The sequence below is a fragment of the Podarcis melisellensis genome (assembly GCF_964234715.1).
Source record: "Podarcis melisellensis genome assembly, chromosome: 5".
Classification (NCBI taxonomy): Eukaryota; Metazoa; Chordata; class Lepidosauria; order Squamata; family Lacertidae; genus Podarcis; species Podarcis melisellensis.
The window spans coordinates 91,214,971-91,237,262 of NC_138537.1; the positions used below are offsets into that span (position 1 = coordinate 91,214,971).

At 46.1% G+C, this 22,292-nt stretch overlaps 1 protein-coding gene and 1 long non-coding RNA gene across 3 annotated transcripts in view; one reads left to right on the plus strand and one right to left on the minus strand.

Annotated features, from left to right (window-relative positions):
- The window catches only part of LOC309370311, a 174,172-nt gene that overhangs the window by 87,237 nt on the left and 64,643 nt on the right, over positions 1-22,292 (minus strand). The gene's annotated exons all lie outside the window — the stretch shown is intronic.
- FAM53A (family with sequence similarity 53 member A) lies at positions 1,033-15,214 on the plus strand. 2 transcript variants are annotated; one of them, XM_081911811.1, is made up of 5 exons: positions 1,033-1,175; positions 3,819-4,041; positions 6,409-6,463; positions 8,219-9,015; positions 13,889-15,214. In XM_081911811.1, the coding sequence occupies exons 2-5, from the start codon at positions 3,964-3,966 to the stop codon at positions 14,207-14,209; spliced, it is 1,251 nt and encodes a 416-aa protein (XP_081767937.1). In that variant the 5' UTR covers positions 1,033-1,175; positions 3,819-3,963; the 3' UTR covers positions 14,210-15,214. The 2 variants fall into 2 exon arrangements, with proteins under 2 accessions (XP_081767937.1, XP_081767938.1); XM_081911812.1 differs by having other exon boundaries at positions 8,222-9,015.

Sequence of the window (22,292 nt, forward strand, 5' to 3'; positions counted from 1 at the left end):
CCCATGGACCAGAGCACGCCAGGCACTCCTGTCTTCACTGTGCACACTTGTTACTCAGCAACTGGCATTCCATGCATACTACCTCCAAGTGGCTAGACTCCATTGATTACCATGAATTTGCCTAATCTTCTGTTTGCTAGTTAAAGGTAAAGGGACCCCTGACCATTAGGTCCAGTCGTGACTGACTCTGGGGTTGCGGCGCTCATCTTGCTTTATTGGCCGAGGGAGCTGGCGTAAAGCTTCCGGGTCGTACGTATGGCCACCATGACTAAGCCGCTTCTGGCGAACCAGAGCAGCGCACGGAAACGCCATTTACCTTCCCGCCAGAGCGGTATCTATTTACTTGCACTTTGACGTGCTTTCAAACTGCTGGGTTGGCAGGAGCTGGGACCGAGCAATGGGAGCTCACCCTGTTGTGGGGATTCGAACCGCCAACCTTCTGATTAGCAAGCCCTAGGCTCTGTGGTTTTACCCACAGCGCCACCCGTGTCGTTTCCTAGTTAAGGTGTCCTATAAGCTGTAGACAGATTTCACTTAAAATCCCTTTTCCAGTGTAGTACAGGATTCCTTCAATTAGATGACCCCTGAGTTCCCTTTCAAGATTCTTGCTGGGCCACAAAAGTATTACTATTTATTAAATTTCTATACCACCCTTCAGAGGATCCTTGGGTGGTTTACAACATTAAACAGAAAAGGGCTGCAATAGTGGGAAAGCCAGTTTATCTACTTTACTGAATTGGCTCCCACCTCCCTCCCTCTCTCCCATCGGGGAAAGAAGGAAAGGAATACCTGTAAAAGGCCGGGCATCGCCGCCTCTGGCTCGAGCATGCGCAGTGCCTGCTCTTGAAGGGCCCAGTGGGCGGGGCAGGCCGGCAGTTGCCCGCAGGTCGCGGGCGGTGGGCGGAGCCAGAGCCTGGCTCCCGCCGCTCAAGGCGACGGGGTGAGAGGTCAGCGCGCGGCGGAGGCGGCGAAGCCGGCCAATGGGAAGCGGCCGGCCGGCTCCGAGGGGCGGGGCTTGCTGTGTTTTGTTCCTCGGTCAACGCGGAGCTCCACTCAGCTGCTTGGCAGCGGCGGCGGCGGCTGGAGCTGCGCTCTGGTGAGGGGCTCGTAAACGGCGGCCGCCGCCGAGAGTCCCATAACGGGGCCAGTGAGGGCTGCTGCCGCTTGCGCAGAGGGTAAGAGCTGCGCCTTTCCTTGTTTGTGACGCGTGAGCCGAAGTAACGTGGGAAACGGGGGACACGCGTCAAGGCTGGGCCGGAAGAGGAACGGGCCCCGGTCCTTCGCCCCGCGCCTCAGGACACGCGCACGCGGTTTAGTAGCGTTGTAAATAATTGCCTTTTGGGGGGTGGGGCGCCCAATGTTATTCAATGCGTTGGTGTTTGTGAGGGGCGTGGGTTGGGGGCCCAATGTTATTCAATGTGAGGAGTTTTTTTTGGGGGGTTGGGGTTTGTGAGGGTCGGGGGAGGCGTGCTGTAAACTCTTCACGGGTTGCCTTTGGTACCTGGAGTAAAATCCGATGCTTTGCGGGTTTGGGGGGGGCGGGGGTCCCGTTAGAGACTTGGCAAAACCCGTTGATCTAAAGCAGCCTTTCTCAACCTCGAGGTGTATGGGGGGGGGGTGTGTTCCTATATCTTGTTGGACTACAACTCCCACCATCCCTAGTCAGCAGGGCCGGCAGTCAGGAATGATGGGAGTTGTAGTCCCTGTCCCCGCCTCCCATGGCTTATCTAAAAAGTAAAGCAGCACTTCCGTAAAAATGAAAAGCTGTTTCTTTCACATTTCAAACCAAACTGGAAGGCATTTCTTTTAGGTAAATTATACATCATTGTGCGTATTTACTAACTACTGCTTCAGCCTGTCCCAAACAACAGCGGAAATGATACTTTTATTGGTTCATTTTTGTTCTTATGTTTATTGTGTATTTGTGTTTTTTATCTTGCAGTTTTATGTTGTGAGCCACCCTGAGATCTATGGATGAAGGGTGGTATACGAATTTTTATAAATGTTCATGATAATAGTTATAATAAATGATAATTATTATAATGTATGATAATGATAGTAGTTATTATTGTTTCTGAGGCAAATGGTTGGAGACCTTTAAGTGTTTTATTTGTCCAGTGATATTTAATTGGACCAATACTGCTTCAGTTCCACAGAACTCTTATCCGTTTTTTACTTGCGCAACTTGTGAGAGTTCAGAGAAAAGTTAATTGTAATATGTGATCCATCATAAAACATGCAGGCAAAAGATGCTTATCAGTTACCATTGCTTTTCAGCTAATGATCCCGTGTAAGAAAGCACTGGTGCAAATTATCAGATGTGCCATATTCCATAAGAAATATGAAGCCATTCTGGTGCAATTTTCTAACTTGAATCTAGATCGCATCTTCTCCAGGAGCTCCCAACATCATAGAATCGTAGATCCCCTGCGATGCAGGAATCTCAGCTAGATCATACATGACAGACGCCTATCCAACCTTTGCTTAAAAGCCTCCGCGGAAAGAGAGTCCACCATTTCTCATGGGAGTCTGATCCACTGTCAAACAGCTCTTACTGTCAGAAAGTTCTTCCTGTTTGGTCAGAATCTCCCTTCTTGTAACTTGAACCCATTGATACAGGCCCTGCCCTCCAGAGCAGGAGAAAACTTGCTCCATCTTACACATGACAACTCTTTAGATATTTGTTGTTGGCTATCATATCTTCTCTCAGAGTTGTTATAGTTATGACAATCAATGATGTCCTGGTAAAAAGGGGCCCCAAATTCCCAAGAGAAATGAGACTGTTAAAATGAGAGTGAAGAGGGTTGAAGGGTTGTTTTCTACCTCTTTTTATTCAGAGAAAGTATGCAGTTCAATAGGGTGTGTTCAAATTATCTGAAAAATATTAACTTACTGATTTTAGCATGGCCAAATGGTTGTGCATGACAGAAATGTCACACTTCTCAGAGATAGTTTGCCTGGGGAATTTTTTTTTAAATGTCCAGTAGCACCTTAGAGACCAACTACGTTTGTTCTGGATATAAGCTTTTGTGTGCATGCACACTTCTTCAGATACATGCATGCCTGGGAAAAGTTAATTAAAACTGTGAAACTGCCTAGTTCAGAAATGTGGAATTTTAAGCTTCAAACCTACATTGATCCTCCAGGCCATTTCAGCCAAGATATGACCGCCTGCCCGGCACCTCATACTGTATTTATGTTTTCAGTTGTGGGGAGGTAAAGACACAACATTGCTAAAAGTGTGAGCATGCTAAGCACTGGACAAAGATGATCAACTGATTGCTGGGGCTTGCAAAGCACAGGACTGTGTGCTTTCTGGCATACTTTGATTTCAAACCAAATCGGCAAACAATGAGTCTCTTGGTCCATGGGGAGTGCTAGGGAAAATAAGGATCTGGCCTGCTACCCAAATCCAGTTCTCCAGTCCTGGCCTAGTTTGCCTTGGTACTGCATCTGCTCATTAAGTTACTAATTTTTATGAAACATTTTTAGAAATGTATATATTTTTCCATAGAAAACTGTAGGAGTGGAAAGTTTTCTGTGCACATCATTGTGAGTAGACCCTTTTGTGATGCTATCTTAGTGGCAGCCATTAGGTGTGTTTCTGCTCTTAAACTGTGACCAAGCCTGAATGGGAGTCCTTTCCAGTTAATCTTCCTGATTTGGGTTCTACTAGAGCAGATAAAAAATTTTTGTAGCATGCAGATCTGTTGGAATGTATCTTTGCCTTGAGCTTTGAATATCTGATGCAGCTGCAGAAAACTTCCTGTAGTTATCCAATCGTGCTTAAGCTAAATATTTGTTACTTGTTTTTTTAGAAATGTACACAATGCACTGAGGAACTGTACCCATCTAGAAGATGAAGGCAAAACTTCTGAAGTGCCCATACCCAGAAGTGGTTGGCTAATACTGGAAGAAGGTGCATGTGCCTCCAGCACTCAAAAGTGTAAGCAGCAAGAGACCATGGTAACGCTAATAACAGAAAAGCTGCAAAATCAGACTTTGGATGACCTGGCATGTAAAACATTCAATATTAATCTGGTAAGAATATCCTTGTGCATTATCATAGAGTGTGCATCTTAGGGGAGGGAAATATTCCCGAGCGTATGAATTGCATTCAGGTGGAGGCATGGCAGTTTCCCCTTATTCGTGATGGGTGCTCCACATTGCTTTGGGAGTAGGCTTTCCCCCTTTTACTATGGAGGCAGCAGCAATCAGCTTTGGTTGCTCCAAAAGAGAGGATTCCTTCTCTGCCCCTCCAGAAAAGCCATGCTGCATGATAGAGGTGCAGGGTCTGAACAGAGCCCTGGTCAGTTTTTCCCAAAAAGTTGGCAATGCCATAAACTTCCAAAATGCCTTGATCTGCTTTAGCAGGTACATAAAAAGGTAAAGGACCCCTGATAGTTAAGTCCAGTCGCAAACGACTCTGGGGTTGCGGCGCTTATCTCGCTTTACAGGCCAAGGGAGCCGACGTTTGTCCGCAGACAGTTTTTCTGGGGCATGTGGCCAGCATGACGTAAGCCGCTTTTGGCGAAACCAGAGCAGCGCACGGAAACACCGTTTACCTTCCCGCTGGAGTGGTACCTATTTATCTACTTGCACTTTGACGTGCTTTCAAACTGCTAGGTTGGCAGGAGCTGGGACCGAGCAACGGGAGCTCATGCCGTCATGGGAATTCGAACCGCGATCTTTCGATCAGCAAGCCTAGGCTCAGTGGTTTAGACCACAGCATATAATGTTCCCCCGCCCAGCTGTACAGAAAGGGTTGCTCAATTTCCCCTTAACCTTTCCCAGCTTAACCCTAAACCCCAAAGGTGAACACAAATGGGTAGATCTCGCAATGCTTCTGAAAGGAACTTGAATTTGAATCCATAATTTGAGGGTGATGCCCCCAGGAGGCCTCTCTATCCCTGTGTGTGAATTTGCTGCACATTGGTGTTTCCTTGCACCTGCACAAATAATGCGCTTGACAGTCCTATCGCTCCAGCTTTTCAGCTTTCTTCAAATTACTTCACCCTTATTGAGAGGCTCTCTTTTGAATTTAAGCGATCTTGTTGGACTTAGTGGGCAGTTTTTTTGTTCTGCTTTAATCTGTTTTAATTGAATGTTTTAATCACAGTTACAAAGTGATTTGACAGGGTTATAATTTTGCATCAGATATTTATTTTCGGGGGTCTAGATGTCTATTTAGGGATGCGGGTGGCACTGTGGGTAAAAGCCTCAGCGCCTAGGGCTTGCTGATCGAAAAGTCGGCGGTTCGAATCCCCGCGGCGGGGTGCGCTCCCGTTGCTCGGTCCCAGCACCTGCCAACCTAGCAGTTTGAAAGCACCCCCGGGTGCAAGTAGATAAATAGGGACCGCTTACTGGCGGGAAGGTAAACGGCATTTCCGTGTGCTGCTCTGGTGCCGGTATGCCGGAGCAGGTTCGTCACGCTGGCCACGTGACCCGGAAGTGTCTCCGGACAGCGCTGGTCCCCGGCCTCTTGAGTGAGATGGGCGCACAACCCTAGAGTCTGTCAAGACTGGCCCGTACGGGCAGGGGTACCTTTACCTTTACTAGATGTCTATTTGTGAAGCACAATATTCAATTCAAAAGCCTTAGGTGGATTTCTAACAGTGTGACTTACGGAGGGAAGGACTATAACTATTTAAGTATGTATATTTGGGAGTAAGCCTTATTGAACTCAGTGGAACGTGCTTCTGAGTAAAATATACAGTGGTGCCTCGCAAGACGAAATTAATTCGTTCCGCAAGTTTTTTCGTCTTGCGTGTTTTTCGTCTTGTGAAGCACGGTTTCCCATAGGAATGCATTGAAAATCAATCAATGCGTTCCTATGGAAACCGCCTTCAGACCAGGTCCGGGGACAGTCTGTCCCCCGACCTCTTCTGAAGGCGGGGGGGGGGGGACAAGGGCTTTTCTTCCCACCGCCAGCCTTCAGAAGGCTGTTCTGAAGGCTGGCGGTGGGAAGAAAAGCCCTTCTCCCCACTTCCCACCCCACAAGCTCCGGGGACAGGAGGGCTTTGCTATCGACCGCCAGTATTTTAAAAGCCCCGGGGACAGTGGATTTTAAAATGCTGGCGGGCGGCAGCGAAGCCTCCGTTGTCCCGGGGCGATTTTAAAATGCTGGCGGGCGGCAGCGAAGCGTTCACTGCCAACCCCCAGCATTTTAAAAGTCCCCGGGACAGCGGAGACTTCTCTGCCGTTTCCCCGCTATCCCGACGGCTTTTGAAGGCAGGCGGGGGGGGGGAGCAAAGACTTTCGCCCTCCGCCGGCCTTCCCGGGACAGCGGAGACTTCTCCGCTGTCCCGGGCGATCTTAAAATGCTGTCGGGCGGCATGGGGGGAGCCACTAACCAACTGACAACTTCACTTGGAGAAATGTACAGTATTTATCTTTCTCTTATTTCAGTACTCATCTGAGAAGCAGAATGAAAGTCATAGCCTGCTTCCATTTGAAATCAGTGGTAAGTTCTAAGATTTTGGGCTGTCTTTGAGATCATGTTCTAAATATAACGAAGAAATAGCATAGAGCAAGCTGTTGTTGTTTGGGCACAGAATGCTTGATGACCGAAGGGAAATGGGAAAGCCTGGGGTGGGTGTGAGGAGGCCATATTTTGAGTAGGAGCTTCTGTTCTGCAACATTTTGTAGCCGGTCTCACTTGCTTTTAGTTGTTTAATTACCTATTTGTTGTGTGTTTCATTAACATACACACACATTATTTTATTTGTGTGCCGCTTTTCCATAGTTCACACCATGCTCAAGGAAGCTTACAACATGAAAAAAATACACTGCTACAACATAACAAAAGTAGTCATAAACAATAAGTTAAACATTTAAAAATACAAAACTAAACTGAACAATTTCCATATGAATGATATGAGGAAACTAAAATATTTTAGTTTTGAACTAAAATAAAGATACAGAAAACCAGCAGCAACGACTCTCCCCCCACAAAATCCCCCAAACAGCACAGCAGCCCAAGTGTCCGTTCAGCAGCCTCCACTTTGTAGCTGGAGTCCATCCATGCCCTGCCTCCCAGGCTTGGAGGGGTGCGGAAGGCCTCGGTCCAGTATACCTGAAGGAGTGTCTCCACCCCCATCGTTCAGCCTGGACACTGAGGTCCAGCTCTCAGGGCCTTCTGGCGGTTCCCTCCCTGCGAGAAGTGAGGTTACAGGGAACCAGGCTGAGGGCCTTCTCGGTGGTGGCGCCTGCCCTGTGGAACACCCTCCCATCAGATCTCAAAGAAATAAACAACTATCTGGCTTTTAGAAGACATCTGAAGGTAGCCCTGTTTAGGGAAGTTTTTAATGTTTGAAGTTTTATTCTGTTTTTAATGTTCTGTTCAAAGCTGCCCAGAGTGGCTGGGGAAACCCAGCCAGATGGGCAGGGAATAAATAATAATAAAAGTATTATTATTATTATTATTATTATTATTATTATTATTACTACTACTATTATTATTATTATTATTATTATTATTATTATTATTATTATTTTATTCCAGGACTCTCAGCCAAATTCTTTAGCATTCCTATTTTCAAGACAGAAGCTTGCTGTTGGCTGCATTTTGGGCCAATTCTCACAAGTTTCTATAGAGACGCTAAACTTTGAGAAACCCATTGTTTTTCATGTATATTTTCATCAATATGAGAGATGAATGTACTGTGAGGCATTCTGAGAAAGAAGCCAGACTATATTTGGAAAGAAACGAAACCGTTTGAAGAGGCTGCTGCCTTGCCGCATGTGGTTGTATTGGTTCATGATAGCAAGCAGGCAAAACATCAGGGAAACACAGCAATTCAAAATAAAGAACCCATTACCAAGTAAAAACAACCGTAGATACCTGCATAATCGTATGAAATAAAAGCTACCTTAATTACTTTAAGATTGGGCCCGTTAATACTAGAGATGTTGAAATAAAACCTTAAATTTAAACTGCTGTGAAGAATTAAGTATTTTACTATAGTATGCAGATGAAATGGCTCCTGGTGTAAGTTAGGTGATGTGCTATAGAACAATGGGTTTACGTTTCACAAGCTCTGTTACCTTGTTGAAGGCACCTCGTGGGAATGTTTATTAGCATTGTTCGAAGAAAATAAAAGAGTAGTGGAATGTTTGTCCTTTCCCTCCCTCCCCTTGCTTTGTGGCATAAAATTAATAATACTGCTGACTTGATGGCAAACTTTTTCTTTTCTTTTTCACCCCCATTTCCGCTCAGCAGCAGAAGGCCCTTGGAATTCGTCCCATGGGGACTGTCGGGCCAGAACTGAACCAAACCAGAAGCCCGTTTGCTCTTTGCCGTTGTGTCCTTTCAGTTCGAGCGCCACCCATGTGGATTTACACTGGCAGCAAGAATCGCCGGGCCAGTCTCTCGTCTCGGGGTGGATAAGTGAACTCAGTCTGAATGAGAAGTCCAGGCACCCGCTGACGCCCCCTACCAAACGCCACTGCAGGTCGCTCTCTGAGCCCGATGAGCTGGTTCGGTGCCGATCGCCGTGGAAACCTGGCAGCTCAAAGATCTGGACTCCTGTGTCGAAGAGGCGGTGCAACAGCGGAGGCAGCACCACTTTGCAGCGATGCAATAGCCACGGGAGCACCGCTTCAAAGCCAAACACAAGCACCGGCCTGCCCCACAGTGGGCATTCTTGGAATAATGTCCTCCAAATCGCCAACACTTCCCCTGTTCCCAGGCCATCCTCTGCTAGCAGTGGCTTTGTAGACTGCAGCGAAGGAAGCTCCACTTTGAGTATTCGTTGGAATTCCGGAACGTCTTACGACTTTAATCCGAGACGCCGCCTTTCCCTGTCCCAGGAACATATTACCGGGACGGGAAATAACTTGTCTTCAGCCAGCAGCACTCCCACTTCCACACCAGAGCTCACTCGGCGTCAGGGTTTACTGAGATGCCGCTCACAGCCTTGTGTCCTGAATGAGAAGAAAAGCAGACTCAAGCGTAGGCGAGAAGAAGACGTCCGATGGAATCGTCCCTCGTTGGACTTTTTAAAAATGACTCGGGTGAGATTGTCTGTCTGCATTTAAACCTATGCTATACAGCTATTAAAAGGGACGCGGGTGGCGCTGTGGGTTAAACCACAGAGCCTAGGGCTTGCTGATCAGAAGGTTGGTGGTTCGAATCCCCGCAATGGGGTGAGCTCCCATTGCTCGGCCCCTGCTCCTGCCAACACAGCAGTTCGAAAGCACGTCAAAGTGCAAGGAGATAAATAGGTACCACTCCAGCGGGAAGGTAAACAACGTTTCCGTGTGCTGCTCTGGTTCGCCAGAAGCAGCTTATTCATGCTGGCCACATGACCCGGAGTCTGTACGCCGGCTCCTTTGGCCAATAAAGCGAGATGAGTGCCACAACCCCCAGAGTCGGTCACGGCTGGACCTAATGGTCAGGGGTCCCTTTACCTTTATACAACTACAAATAGGATGGTCCTCTTTAGCTAGGTCTCTAGTTCCTCTGTTAAACCTAGTGCCTTTTTACACCTTCTGGGAAGGGGATAAATACTGTGGCATTACACGAAGTTGAAAAAAAGAAAAAGCAGGATTTGTTCCCTGAAACTTTGAACTGGCTTTTGTGGCAGGCGATTATCTCAAAATCCAAGTGATCTACCCAGTGAGTTGGAGAAACTGTTGTTGTAGTAATCTTAATTTTTCAAGTGAGACTTGAAAGCAATACCAGGCAGAGGGCCTTCTCGGCAGTGGCGCCCTCCCTGTGGAACGGCCTCCCACCAGATGTCAGGGAGATAAAGAATTACACAGCCTTTAGAAGACATCTGAAGGCAGTCCCGTTCTGGGAGGTTTTTAATGTCTGATATTTTATTTTTTATATTTTGCTGGAAGCCGCCCAGAGTGGCTGGGGAAACACAACCAGATGGGCAGGGGACAAACAGTAGAATTATCATCATCATCATCATTACATACTTAAGCCAATTGGTTTATGTAAACATATGCGTAACAACTTTCATAAAAAGCCATTGTATCTAATTATTTAACGGGTTCAGATACAATCTCCAAGGTGTCTCCTGGCAAAAATGTAAATCCCAGTAGCTGCATCCCTTCATGCGTAAGGTTGTCCATTGGCCTTGAAGGCAGGGTCAGGATGAGCACCCAGGGGGGCAACTGCTGAGGTCATAGCAGGGTCCCCTGCTGCTGTCCGCTGACTGCACTGGGCCAGGTGGGGGTCTCTAACCTTTTCCCTTTTTGCGGCCTAGTGTTGAGAGGACTGCTTGCTGGTCAGCTACAGAAAGCAGCCATGCTAATTCTGACAGTGCTCTTCACTCTGGAGGGTTGCTATGTCAGGCCTTGGGGCTGCTGCTTCCCATTTCACTGCTGCTGCAGGACCATCTTGTTACCCAGTAAGCATTGTCGGTGAGCATGTGCAATGGGGGGGGTGCACTGCTTGGTATCGCTAAAACTGTAGCTGGTCCTGCTTAGCTTCTGCCAGTTCAAAACAGAGGAATAGCTACTGCTAGTGGTAGCTAGTGGTGTTTTAAAATAAATACCATATTTTTCGCCCTATAGGACGCACTTTTTGCCCTCCAAAAATGAAGGGGAAATGTGTGTGCGTCCTATGGGGCGAATGCAGGCTTTCGCTGAAGCCTGGAGAGCAAGAGGGGTCGGTACGCACCAACCCCTCTCGCTCTCCAGGCTTCAGGAAGCTCTCCGCAAGCCTTGGGAGCCCGTGGAAGTTCCCGTCGGGCTCCCTAGGCTTGCGGATAGCAGCCTGCATCTCGAAGCCTGGGGCGTGCTGCGCAGCGCGCCCCGGGCTTCGGTTCCCCAGCCTGGTTTGGAGGCTGCCGGCGGGGAGAAGCGTGCTTTTCCCCACTGGCAGCCCCACAAGCTTGGGGGACAGCAGGTAAGTGGAGCGCCGCCATCCCGCTGTTCCCCAAACTGGTTTGGGCTTCAGGCAGATAGCCGCAAGGCGTGGGAGCCCAGCAGGAATTCACGCCGGTCTCCCAAGGCTTGCGGAGAGCTGCCAGTTCTGGGGTCGGGGGAAGCTCGGGCTTCCCCAGCCCCGCGCCTGGGGGGGAAATAATTTTTTTTCTTTATTTCTCCCCAAAAAACTAGGTGCATCCTATGGGCCGGTGCGCCCTATGGGGCGAAAAATACGGTATATAAATTGGGAGTTTGTGCTAGATCTAGGTGGTACCGATTGGCAGTGTTGCCCTAGTCAGCAAACTTTCAGCAGGGTTCCGGTCCAATGTCCCTCAGACCTTGTGGTGGGCTGGACTATCTATCTATCTATCTATCTATCTATCTATCTATCTATCTATCTATCTATATCTATCCGAATTCCTATCCCCCAGAAATAACCCAGAGATGCATTTTAAATAAAAGGACACATTCTACTCATGTAAAAACACGCTGATTCCTGGACCGTCCGTGGGCCGGATTGAGAAGGTGATTGGGCCAGATTCGGCCCCCAGGCCTTAGTTTGCCTACCTATGCCCTAGTGTGTCCCATTAAGCTTGGGGGGGGGGGGTAGGCTCCTTGAATGGAGGAGTTTGCATGGGTCAAAAAAGAGGGCAGACACTGCAGGGCATGACTGGCCAGTGGATCGCCTGCTTTCTTCTCTAACTGTCCTTTGGAGGGTGGGAAATGTGCTTAATCTGATCTCTGCATTTAGGCTAATGATTAATCCTTTAAAATTTAAAATTGTGAAAAAAATGTGGAGAGGCTTAGGCATGTGAGACTAGGGACTACTATGATACCAGGCTCTCCTTAATAATCAGCTGTATAATTCACAGTACAGTGCTGTAACTGTCTACTCAGAAGTAAATCTGTCTGTGTTTACTGGGACTTACTAACAACTAAGTGGACAGGATGGTAGCCTAGGCTCTGTTTTAGGGTTAGCGTTGTGGTGGGGGACTGGGTTTTTTGTGCCTTTAAAAGCTGCATGGCAGGCAGAAATTCAATAGGTCAAGTTTTCCCTAGCCTCAAAATACAGCTATGGTGGAGGGAACCATGATTGTACAGACTCGAAATTTTGTGTTATGCCACATACCTGTGGCAGCCATGTTGTCACTGGACTTCACAACACTAAGAATGTGAAATGAGCCCAATCATCTAAAGAGGTTGGCAATCATTGTTCTATGGGATCTCAAGACAATTCATACTAACACATTTCAAAATTTCTTGACACCCATAGAGAGAGAAAAATACTGGATCGTTAACACTTCTCTGTTATAGACATTAGGATGTTCAGTAGCAAAATGGGATTCCCAAGCCCATGTTTGTGGCCAGTGTGACCAGGAAAGGGTCCTCGCCTTTTGTTGTTTAGTTGTTTAGTCGTGTCCGACTCTTCGTGACCCCCTGGACCAGAGCACACCAGGCCCTCCTGTCATCCACTGCCTCCCGCTGTTTGGTCAAACTCATGCTGGTAGCTTCGAGAACACTGTCCCACCATCTCGTCCTCTGTCGTCCCCTTCTCCTTGTGCCCTCCATCTTTCCCAGCATCAGGGTCTTTTCCAGGGAGTCTTCTCTTCTCATGAGGTGACCAAAGTATTGGAGCCTCAGCTTCAGGATCTGTCCTTCCAGTGAGCACTCAGGGCTGATTTCCTTCAGAATGGATAGATTTGATCTTCTTGCAGTCCATGGGACTCTCAAGAGTCTCCTCCAGCACCAGAATTCAAAGGCATCCATTCTTCGGCGATCAGCCTTCTTTATGGTCCAGCTCTCACTTCCGTACATCACTACTGGGAAAACCGTAGCTTTAACTATACGGACCTTAAATTACCAGTGCTGGTCAAACGTATCCCTTTGATCTCATCAGGGCCCAATTAATGACCAAATAGAGGTATGCATGCATTAGCAGTGGCAATGCAAGCAGATACATCATTAGGCATTAAACATACACCCAGAGCCTTTACATGGACTCCCATCAGGGCTGTCTTTACCCGGGGGTGCATTGGGTGCAGGGCACCTGCGCGCCAAATTCTGGGGGGCGCCAGATGCCCACCGCTGAAGCCGCCTAAGCTCTTAACTATCTACCTGTTATGAAGTAATACATAATTTTGATCAACCTAGAAACACAAAATACATATGTACCTAGCTATTACCGAAATGTATACCTACTGTTTCACTAAAGGACTTTTGACGTCGTGCACTCATTTACCATTCACAACGGTGGCACTTGTCATTCTCAACTGCGCCGTGCACACGAAATTTACTAAATTTGGGGGCGCTGAGCGGATCTTTGCACCCCGGCGGCGCATATGCTAAAGACAGCCCTCACTCCCATGCCTACGATGTTTGCCTGAGCCAATGTTGGCTTCCTCTGTTGGGGTGGCAAAAGTTCCGAACTTGCTGCACATAGAGTAACGCTATAAAGGAATTGTTTTCCAAAGCACGTGTAAAGCTTCACAGTTACATACTGTTGTATTAAAATGTAGAATATTGCATTCATTATTCCTCAGCGACTAGATGGATCATTTTTGTTGAACTAAGAACAAATGCTAACTGGTATAGATGGAAACAATTGTTCAAAATTTGCTTGTACTGTAGCTGTAGTATGCCACTTGGTTTACCCCCTATAATTTTTAATTGCATGCTTTTAATTTTTATTTTTTCCAAATCATTTTTATTTCATTTTACAAATAAAAGTTGATAACAATACCAAATACATACCCGTATATAAAGATTTCTCTGAATCTCGAGACTTCCCCAACATTTTCAACTGCATACTATTTCATAATCTATATTTTGTATCCACCCATATCATCCATAGTATTTTTTACGTTACAAGTGAGATTAGAACCCTGCTAATGTTTCTATCTGCTTACGGTGGTCTCCTAAATAAATTACGATGTTTTCCCATTCTTTTTAAAAGTTTTTGTCCTCTTGGTTCCCCTGTGATTTTTAATTGCGTGCTTTTTAATTACAGACTCTAAGAAATTCAAAAAGTCTCTGCTCGCTTGATTATGAGGATGATGACAATGACGGGGCACAAACGAAGACCATTGTCTCATCTCCATGCGACTCGAATGACCTTATGAACATAAATACTCCCGATTTCAGCCGGGAAGAGGATGATGATAGCAAGCATCGTGGCTCACAGCAAGCCGGCTTCAGCACAAAGGCTTCCGCGGAAGAAGCTGCTATGTGTGAAAGTGAAGAGGAGACCAGTGACTGTGAGAGTGTCGAAGAAGGCATTTTTCCTCTGGACTGTGAAGGTCTAGATCTAGAGCAGATCGAAAACAACTGAGACAGACGCACGCCAGAAGATGGGATTTTTATTTTGCCGGACGAAATGTTAGCAGATAACATTACTATGTCTGTGAGTTTCTGCTTGTACATGCTGCCAACGTGCAGGAAATGTTTCAAGTGGGGATAATAAGGGCATTTAGCACCAGATGGTAGATCTTTAGGAGGCAGTAGGTCAAGAAATCTTTTGGATCTGGACAACTCCCAATGTCTCGTGTTTCTCTTCCCCCCCCCCAGCTCAGTAATTCTTGGAACGGCATTCCGTGCTGTAACCTGGATGTAGTGATTCCTGTTGAGGATTTAATGTCTCTCGCTAAGGAGTTTAACTCTCAAGTCAGTAGCGTAATCAAATGGCTTACATGATTGATCCAAAACCTGCAACGGCTTGTTTGGTCGGTTGCTTTGAACTTCATGTAGAAATGACTTTCTGTATGAGTTACAGTTGGTTCACACTCCAGAGTCGCCTCTGAATGTCCTTTTGACTTGTGCTTGCCTGTCTCTGCATGGAATAATCCGCATGTGAGCCAGAAGTTTACACATACCAGGTTATTCCTGATTGCCAAAGTAGTCTTTCTTAGAGCTGCCCAGTCATGGAGATCTTAGCAGCCGTGTGTTAAGAGAATACAGGTTTCCCTTCCCATCCATGTGCCATTTTTTCCCATGGGAACACAGAGGGCACGAGAAGGCATAAGAACATTCATGCATAGAAAACGTTGGCACATAGCACCTTCTGTGAACCAGCACTATGATTCTTTCTCTCAAAAACAGTTACCTTTTTCCGATTGGAATGGTTTTGTAGTCTGAAGCATTGCTGGCAGAGTGGATTGGATTGCCAGTCATTGCCCACTGCCTTGGTCTTTCTGCGGTTAAGAGGAATGTATGACAAAAAGCACTTGACGAACTTCTAGGAAGGGAATTTGAAATGATGTTCCCCAAGAGGTAATATTTTCAGCAATATTAGAAGGAAGCTGGTCCTTGAATAAAATAAATGATATTTTGCTTTGCACTTTTGTCTGAACTCTTTTTTTAAAAAAATAGAATTTACCGTATTTTTTGCTCTATAAGACTCACTTTTTCCCTCCTAAAAAGTAAGGGGAAATGTGTGTGCATCTTATGGAGTGAACGCAGGCTGCACAGCTATCCCAGAAGCCAGAACAGCAAGAGGGATCGCTGCTTTTGCTGCACAGCGATCCCTCCTGCTGTTCTGCCTTCTGAGATTCAGAATATTTTTTTCTTGTTTTCCTCCTCCAAAAACTAGGTGCGGCTTGTGGTCTGGTGCGTCTTATAGAGCGAAAAATACGGTATACATAATACATTTTTTGTATTCTGTTTACAACCCACTTTTGTGAATTGGAAGTTGCTTGAAGCTCTGTTCTTTGACTTGCGTGTAGCAATCAAAACTTCCTAACAATGAGAGGAGGGTTACTATGATGTAATAATAATAATAATAATAATAATAATAATAATAATAATATATTTATTTATACCCCACCCTTCCTGGTTCAAAAACTAGGCTCAGGGCAGCTAACAACAAATTTAAAACACTTAATTATAAAAGCAGCATAAAATACAGTATAAAAACATGAATAACAATAAAATTGAAAAATCAAAAGTCAGTTTAGGGGAAATAAGCATTAGATAATCCCCAGAGCTAGCTGACTGAATTTGGGCCAGCGAGGAGGCCAGGGGAGAATTAGCTGTGGGGTCTCAGAGTGGGCGATCTTCATAAAAAGGGAGGGGGAGGGAAGAGAAGGGAAATAAAAGATCAGGCTGAATTCAAATTAAATGCCAGGCAGATGCTAATGTTTCCGACAGGAATAAATGTTTCCTGCAACAAAGACATCATACACCGGTATGGACCAAGGTTTTTTTGATCAGTGACTGTACGCAGGTGTTTCAAACACTTTGGGAAGGATAGCTGGCCCTGCTCACCCCACCAGACTTTTTTCTTCCATTCTCTACCCCCTAAATGTGCTGCTCCTGAGCTCTTCCCCGTGAAAAGATCCTGCTGCAAAACCCTCGTAAATAAATGTAACACCATGTTCTCGGGTGTTGTTAGGCTGTGAATGCTGTCTTGGAGGTGTTTAGCTGATCGCTGTTTAAAAAGGAGAGCTTTACTAAATGGAGATGGCAAACCTGAATAAAACACACAGCCTAACAGGCTGTTTTTGACTATGTAACTTCTATTTCACACACAATTCAACATACAATATCTCACAAAGTGTGATTCCATAGATCATACAAGAATATGAGTTTGCACGGCTGATGAAGCCCTGTTAGGTGAAACAAGGTATTATCCCGGAATCCTTGTCATGCCATATCTTCAATTTTTCCATCTGATCCGATATCTACATACAAGGAACGTTAGACTCATCAAAGCAGCGATACGTGGGACATTATAAGATAAGCATACCATATTGTGGTTATTACTTTATCTCCTGACCATCCATTGGACTTTAATTTCTCTTAATCTGTTCTGTTTGCATGATGTGCTGGTCTACAGAATTACACTTTGTGAGATATTGTATGTTGAATTGTGTTTGAAACAGAAGTTACATAGTCAAAAACGGCCTGCTACGTTGTGTGTGTTGTTACCAGGATTGTATTTACGTAACCTAAGATTTAGTAGTGTTTTGCATAAACCTGGATAAAAGGCAGAGGTGGATTATGAACCCAAAACTCTAAAGCCCCTATTTTAATTCCTTTTAATTCCCCCTCCCTACACCAATATTTTCTACCCTGCCACCTCAAGGGGGAAGAAAGTTCCTAGTCTTGTCTCTGCCTGCAAGAAACACTTCTGAAAAGGACCTCAATACTTTGCTCCCTTGTCTCCAGGAAGAGTGCGATTGGGAACAGGAAGATGTGAAATGTTAAAATAGACAATGCTGGAGCCCGTTGTAGTGTGAGACATCCTAGCCCTGCTCAAAACACACCATAAGACTCCCCTGTCCAACAGTGCAAATGCCATTTTGGTGCATTTTGGCTCCTTTCGCTCATGCTGGATCCTTGGGTCCCAAGAAAAACAACCCAAATTGCTCTCTGAAAGGGCAAAAAGCCCTGCGAAGTGGATTTCTGTAATGTCTATGCATCTCTGAACTGTGCCCAACTAGATTCAGGTAGGTAGCCGTGTTGGTCTGATACAGTCAAAATATATATAAAAAATAAAAAATTGTCCAGTAGCGCCTTAGAGACCAACTAAGTTTGTTCTTCGTATAAGCTTTCGTGGTATCTGAAGAAGTATGTATGCACACAAAAGCTTATACCAAGAACAAACTTAGTTGGTCTCTAAGATGCTACTGTGCCCAACTATTTTTCTAAGTACAGATAATTAAATGGTCAGTCTGTGAGCACTTAGAAAAGGATTCTGTGATTACTAAAACCTAGCATAATCATAATAAAAATAAAATTTATTATTTGTATCCCGCCCATCTGGCTGGGTTTCCCCAGCCTCTCTGGGCGGCTTCCAACAAAGATAAAAAATACATTAAAATGTCACACATTAAAAACTTCCCTGAACAGGGCTGCCTTCAGATGTCTTCTAAATGTCAGGTAGTTGTTTATCTCTTTGACATCTGATGGGAGGGTGTTCCACAGGGCAGGTGCCACCACTGAGAAGGCCCTCTGCCTGGTTCCATGTAGCTTTGCTTCTCTCAGTGAGGGAACAGCCAGAAGGCCCTCGGTGCTGGACCTCAGTGTCCAGGCAGAATGATGGGGGTGGAGAGCATGGGTTTCCTCAAAAACAAGTCATTCCAGATGAATCTCATTTCTTCTTTTTGATAGAGTCACAAGCTTGGTGGGTCAGGGGAACGCTGTGGACATAGTGTATCTTGGTCTCAGCAAGGCTTTTGACAAAATCCCCAAGGTATTTTTGCAGATAAGCTGGTAGAATTTGTGATGGATGAGATGATCATTGAACTTGCAGAAGGCACCAAGAGATAACTAATACTTAGAAGAAAGAATCAGGATTCCAGATGACCTTCACACATTGGAAAACTGGGCCCCAACTATCAAAATGAATTTCAATAGGGACAAAGCTAAGGTTCCTCACTTAGGCAGGAAGAACCAGCAGCACAAATATAAGATGGGAGACACTTGACTTGCCAGCAGCACATGTGAAAAGGATCTAGGGGTTTAGTTAGATCACAAGCTGAACATGAGTCAACAGTGTGATGCTTCAGCAGAAAAGCTAATACTATTTGAGGCTGCATCAACAGAAGTTTAGTGTCCTGATCAAGGGAAGAAATAGTACCCCTCTCTTCTGCCTTGGCCAGACCATACCTGGAGTCCTGTGTCCAGTTCTGGGCATCACAATTTAAGAAGGTTATTGTCAAGCTGGGATGTGTGCAGAGGAGGGTGACCAAGATGATCAAGGGTCTGGAAACTCAGCCTTAGGAGGAACAGTAGTGCTAAAGAAGGTATGTTTAGCTTGGTGAAGAAGAAGAAGAAGAAGAAGAAGAAGAGGAGGAGGAGGAGGAGGAGGAGGAGGAGGAGTTTGGATATGATATCTCGCTTTATCACTACCCGAAGGAGTCTCAAAGCGGCTAACATTCTCCTTTCTCTTCCTCCCCCACAACAAACACTCTGTGAGGTGAGTGGGGCTGAGAGACTTCAAAGAAGTGTGACTGGCCCAAGGTCACCCAGCAGCTGCATGTGGAGGAGCGGGGAATCAAACCTGGTTCACCAGATTACAAGTCCACCACTCTTAACCACTACACCACACTGGCTCTCCAAGAGGAGACTGAGAGGAGAGAACAGCCGTCTCTAAATATCTGAATGGTGGTCACATGGTGGTTGCGTGGCAAGTCCCCTCCCCCATGTGAAATGAAGACACTGGACACAGTATTTAAGGTTAATGGGCATAAAAAGGCCACAACTTTATTGATTACAGAATTGAAAGGTATTGGCCTTAGGCATTGGCTCCTATCGACTACCCGGCATGGGGACCGGGAAGGGTTATCCACAAGCCGTGGGAGTCCTGTTGAAGTACGCCAACTAGGATCCCACGGGTGTCACCACTCGGGGGCGTGTCAGAGGCCCTTACCTCCCTAGGTTTCGGACAAGGCAACGCCCCCCCAGAGTCCTCTACTGGACTACCCTTTCCTTTTGGGGAAGGCGATGGCGCTTCCTTCCCCCCCTTCATTCGCATAACAATTGACCCCTGCCAATGCCTAACCGCCAATACCGCGTAAGTTGTGACGTTTGCTACGAGGTAGGCAAAAAAACCAAAAGGCTTGAAGTGCGCCAAATTGGAAAAATTCCTACCAGGCCCCTTGCGGCGACCAACCGAAGTCCATAGCAAGGTCAAAGCTAGCTAAACCTAAAGGGTGGGTGGGATGGGAAAACCGCTCGGCCGGAAAGGGGCAAAGAGGGCGGTCCCCGGGCATGCCTGGCCTTAAATAGGCTATGCCTCGCCTCCCCGGCCCGCTGATTGGCGGGCCGGGTTGCCGACACACCCGGGGATTCCCTGTTCACGCAGGGGCAAGGGTCAGCCCCCCGCGTGTGTGTGGGAGGGATTCTGCCCGCAACCCCCTCTCCTCCCAGGTCGGAAATGGCTATGGAGAAAGCTGCTTCTGCTCTAGAAGCAAGGACCCAAACCAACATACAGTACTGTATTCCAACGACAGGAAAAGAGATTCCAGCTGAACATTAGGAACAACCTTCTGACAGCAATGACAGTTTGACAGTGGGACAGACTCCCTTTGAAGGTAGCGGAATCTCCTTCACGGGGTTTTAAAAAAAGCTGGCGGCAGCAAGAATATTATTGGCACAAGAATGGAAGCAAGAAGGATTATTGACGAAAAAAGAATGGAGGATGAAATTAATGGACTATGCAGAAGTAGACAAATTAACAGCAAGGATTCGAAATCCGCGGGACCAGAGATTCACAGAAGACTGGTGTAAATTTACAGACTCTTTGAAAAGTAACTGTGATGATCAGACTACAATTGTAGGTTTGCAAGAAGTTTTGTGAGGTAGATTATTGGAACTATTGCAAAAGTGGATAAAGGGGAGGATGGTTAGTTAAGATAATTAAAGGCAATATGAATTTAAGAAATGCATAAGAAGTGATAAGAACGGTGGATCATCAGAGGTGCTGATGGAAGTCCAAACAAGATTGTATAAGTTGTGAAGTTTTGTGGTACGTATAGTAAAAGCTATGGTTTTCCCAGTAGTGATGTATGGAAGTGAGAGCTGGACCATAAAAAAGGCTGATCGCCGAAGAATTGATGCTTTTGAATTATGGTGCTGGAGGAGACTCTTGAGAGTCCCATGGACTGCAAGAAGATCAAACCTATCCATTCTTAAGGAAATCAGCCCTGAGTGCTCACTGGAAGGACAGATTGTGAAGCTGAGCCTCCAGTACTTTGGCCACCTCATGAGAAGAGAAGACTCCCTGGAAAAGACCCTGATGTTGGGAAAGATGGAGGGCACAAGGAGAAGGGGATGACAGAGGACGAGATGGTTGGATAGTGTTTTCGAAGCTACAAACATGAGTTTGACCAAACTGCGGGAGGCAGTGGAAGACAGAAGTGCCTGGCGTGCTCTGGTCCAGGGGGTCACGAAGAGTCGGACACGGCTAAACGACTAAACAACAACAACATTATAATTTATATGTCAAAATTAATAAAAATTATTATCAAAAAAATAAAAAAGAAGCTGGATGGCCAGGAATTCTTTTTCTGTGAATCCTGCATTGCAGGTGTTGGCCTTGGGGATTCCTTCCAGCGCTTCAGATCTATGATTCTATGTGTTGTGTACAGATCACCGCTAGATGGCAGTTACGTTCCACTTAAAACACAGCCCTGCTTCCTGTAGTTTCTGGCAGAGATTTCCTTTGGGGTTGTCTGCCGCTCCATTCTCAAATGCGCATCAGAATCGGGGTCCTTTGTTTGTCGCATGTCTTGTTACACAGACGTATTGTTCAGTGGAGCAATAATTTGGGCAGCATGGTGGCAGCTCCTAGTGTGACCAGCAAATTCCATGCAACGGAGTTTGCTGGGTTACCTGCTTTGTTGTGGACTTGGCCATCATTGCTGCATTGTGCAGAGAAGAAGAGGGCATTCAGGTTGCCTGCCGATTCCCTCCTTAATAGCGGGACCTCTGTGCAAGGGGCATTTATTATAATTTGTTATTTATATCCGCCCATCTGAATGGGTTTCCCTTGCCACTCTGGGTGGCTTCCAACCAAATATTAAAAACAATACAGCATCAAACATTAAAAACTTCCCTAAACAGGGCCGCCTTCAGTTGTCTTTTAAAAGTAACATAGTTGCTTATTGCCTTGACATCTGGTGGGAGGGCGTTCCACAGGGCGGGCGCCACCACCAAGAAGGCCCTCTGCCTGGTTTCACGAAGCTTAGTGTCTCTATAGAAACTTGTGAGAATTAGCCCAAAATGCAGCCAACTACAAGCTTCCGTCTTGAAAATAGGAAAGAATTTGGCTGAGAGTCCTGGAATAATAATAATAATAATAATAATAATAATAATAATAATAATAATAATAATTTTATTTATACCCTGCTCATCTGGCTGGGTTTTCAGCTTTCAACAGAACATTAAAAACAGAATAAAACTTCAAACATTAAAAACTTCCCTAAAAAGGGCTGCCTTCAGATGTTTTCTAAAAGCCAGATAGTTGTTTATTTCTTTGACATCTGATGGGAGGGCGTTCCACAGGGTGGGTGCCACTACCGAGAAGGCTCTCTGCCTGGTTCCCTGTAACCTCACTTCTCGCAGGGAGGGAACCACCAGAAGGCCCTCGGTGCTGGATGATGGGGGTGGAGATGCTCCTTTGGCAATATCACTCGAGAAGTGGAGTCAAAGCCAAGGCCAAGTCATGTTGTCTTTGCCAGAAAGGGGCTGGGAATAGGCTAAGAGAGCAGAGAAGGAGGAGGCAGCGGGTCTGCCTGTTGCCACTGAAGGACATGGGCTGCTTGCTCTTCTGTAGGGTGAAGAACGCTTTCCTTCTGTAAGCCTTCTATGCGGACACACATAGCAGCATTTAAACACACTTTCCTTGCTTGCTGACCCACTCACATGCAGCACTAGCAGGTAAAAAGGTAAAGGACCCCTGGACGGTTAAG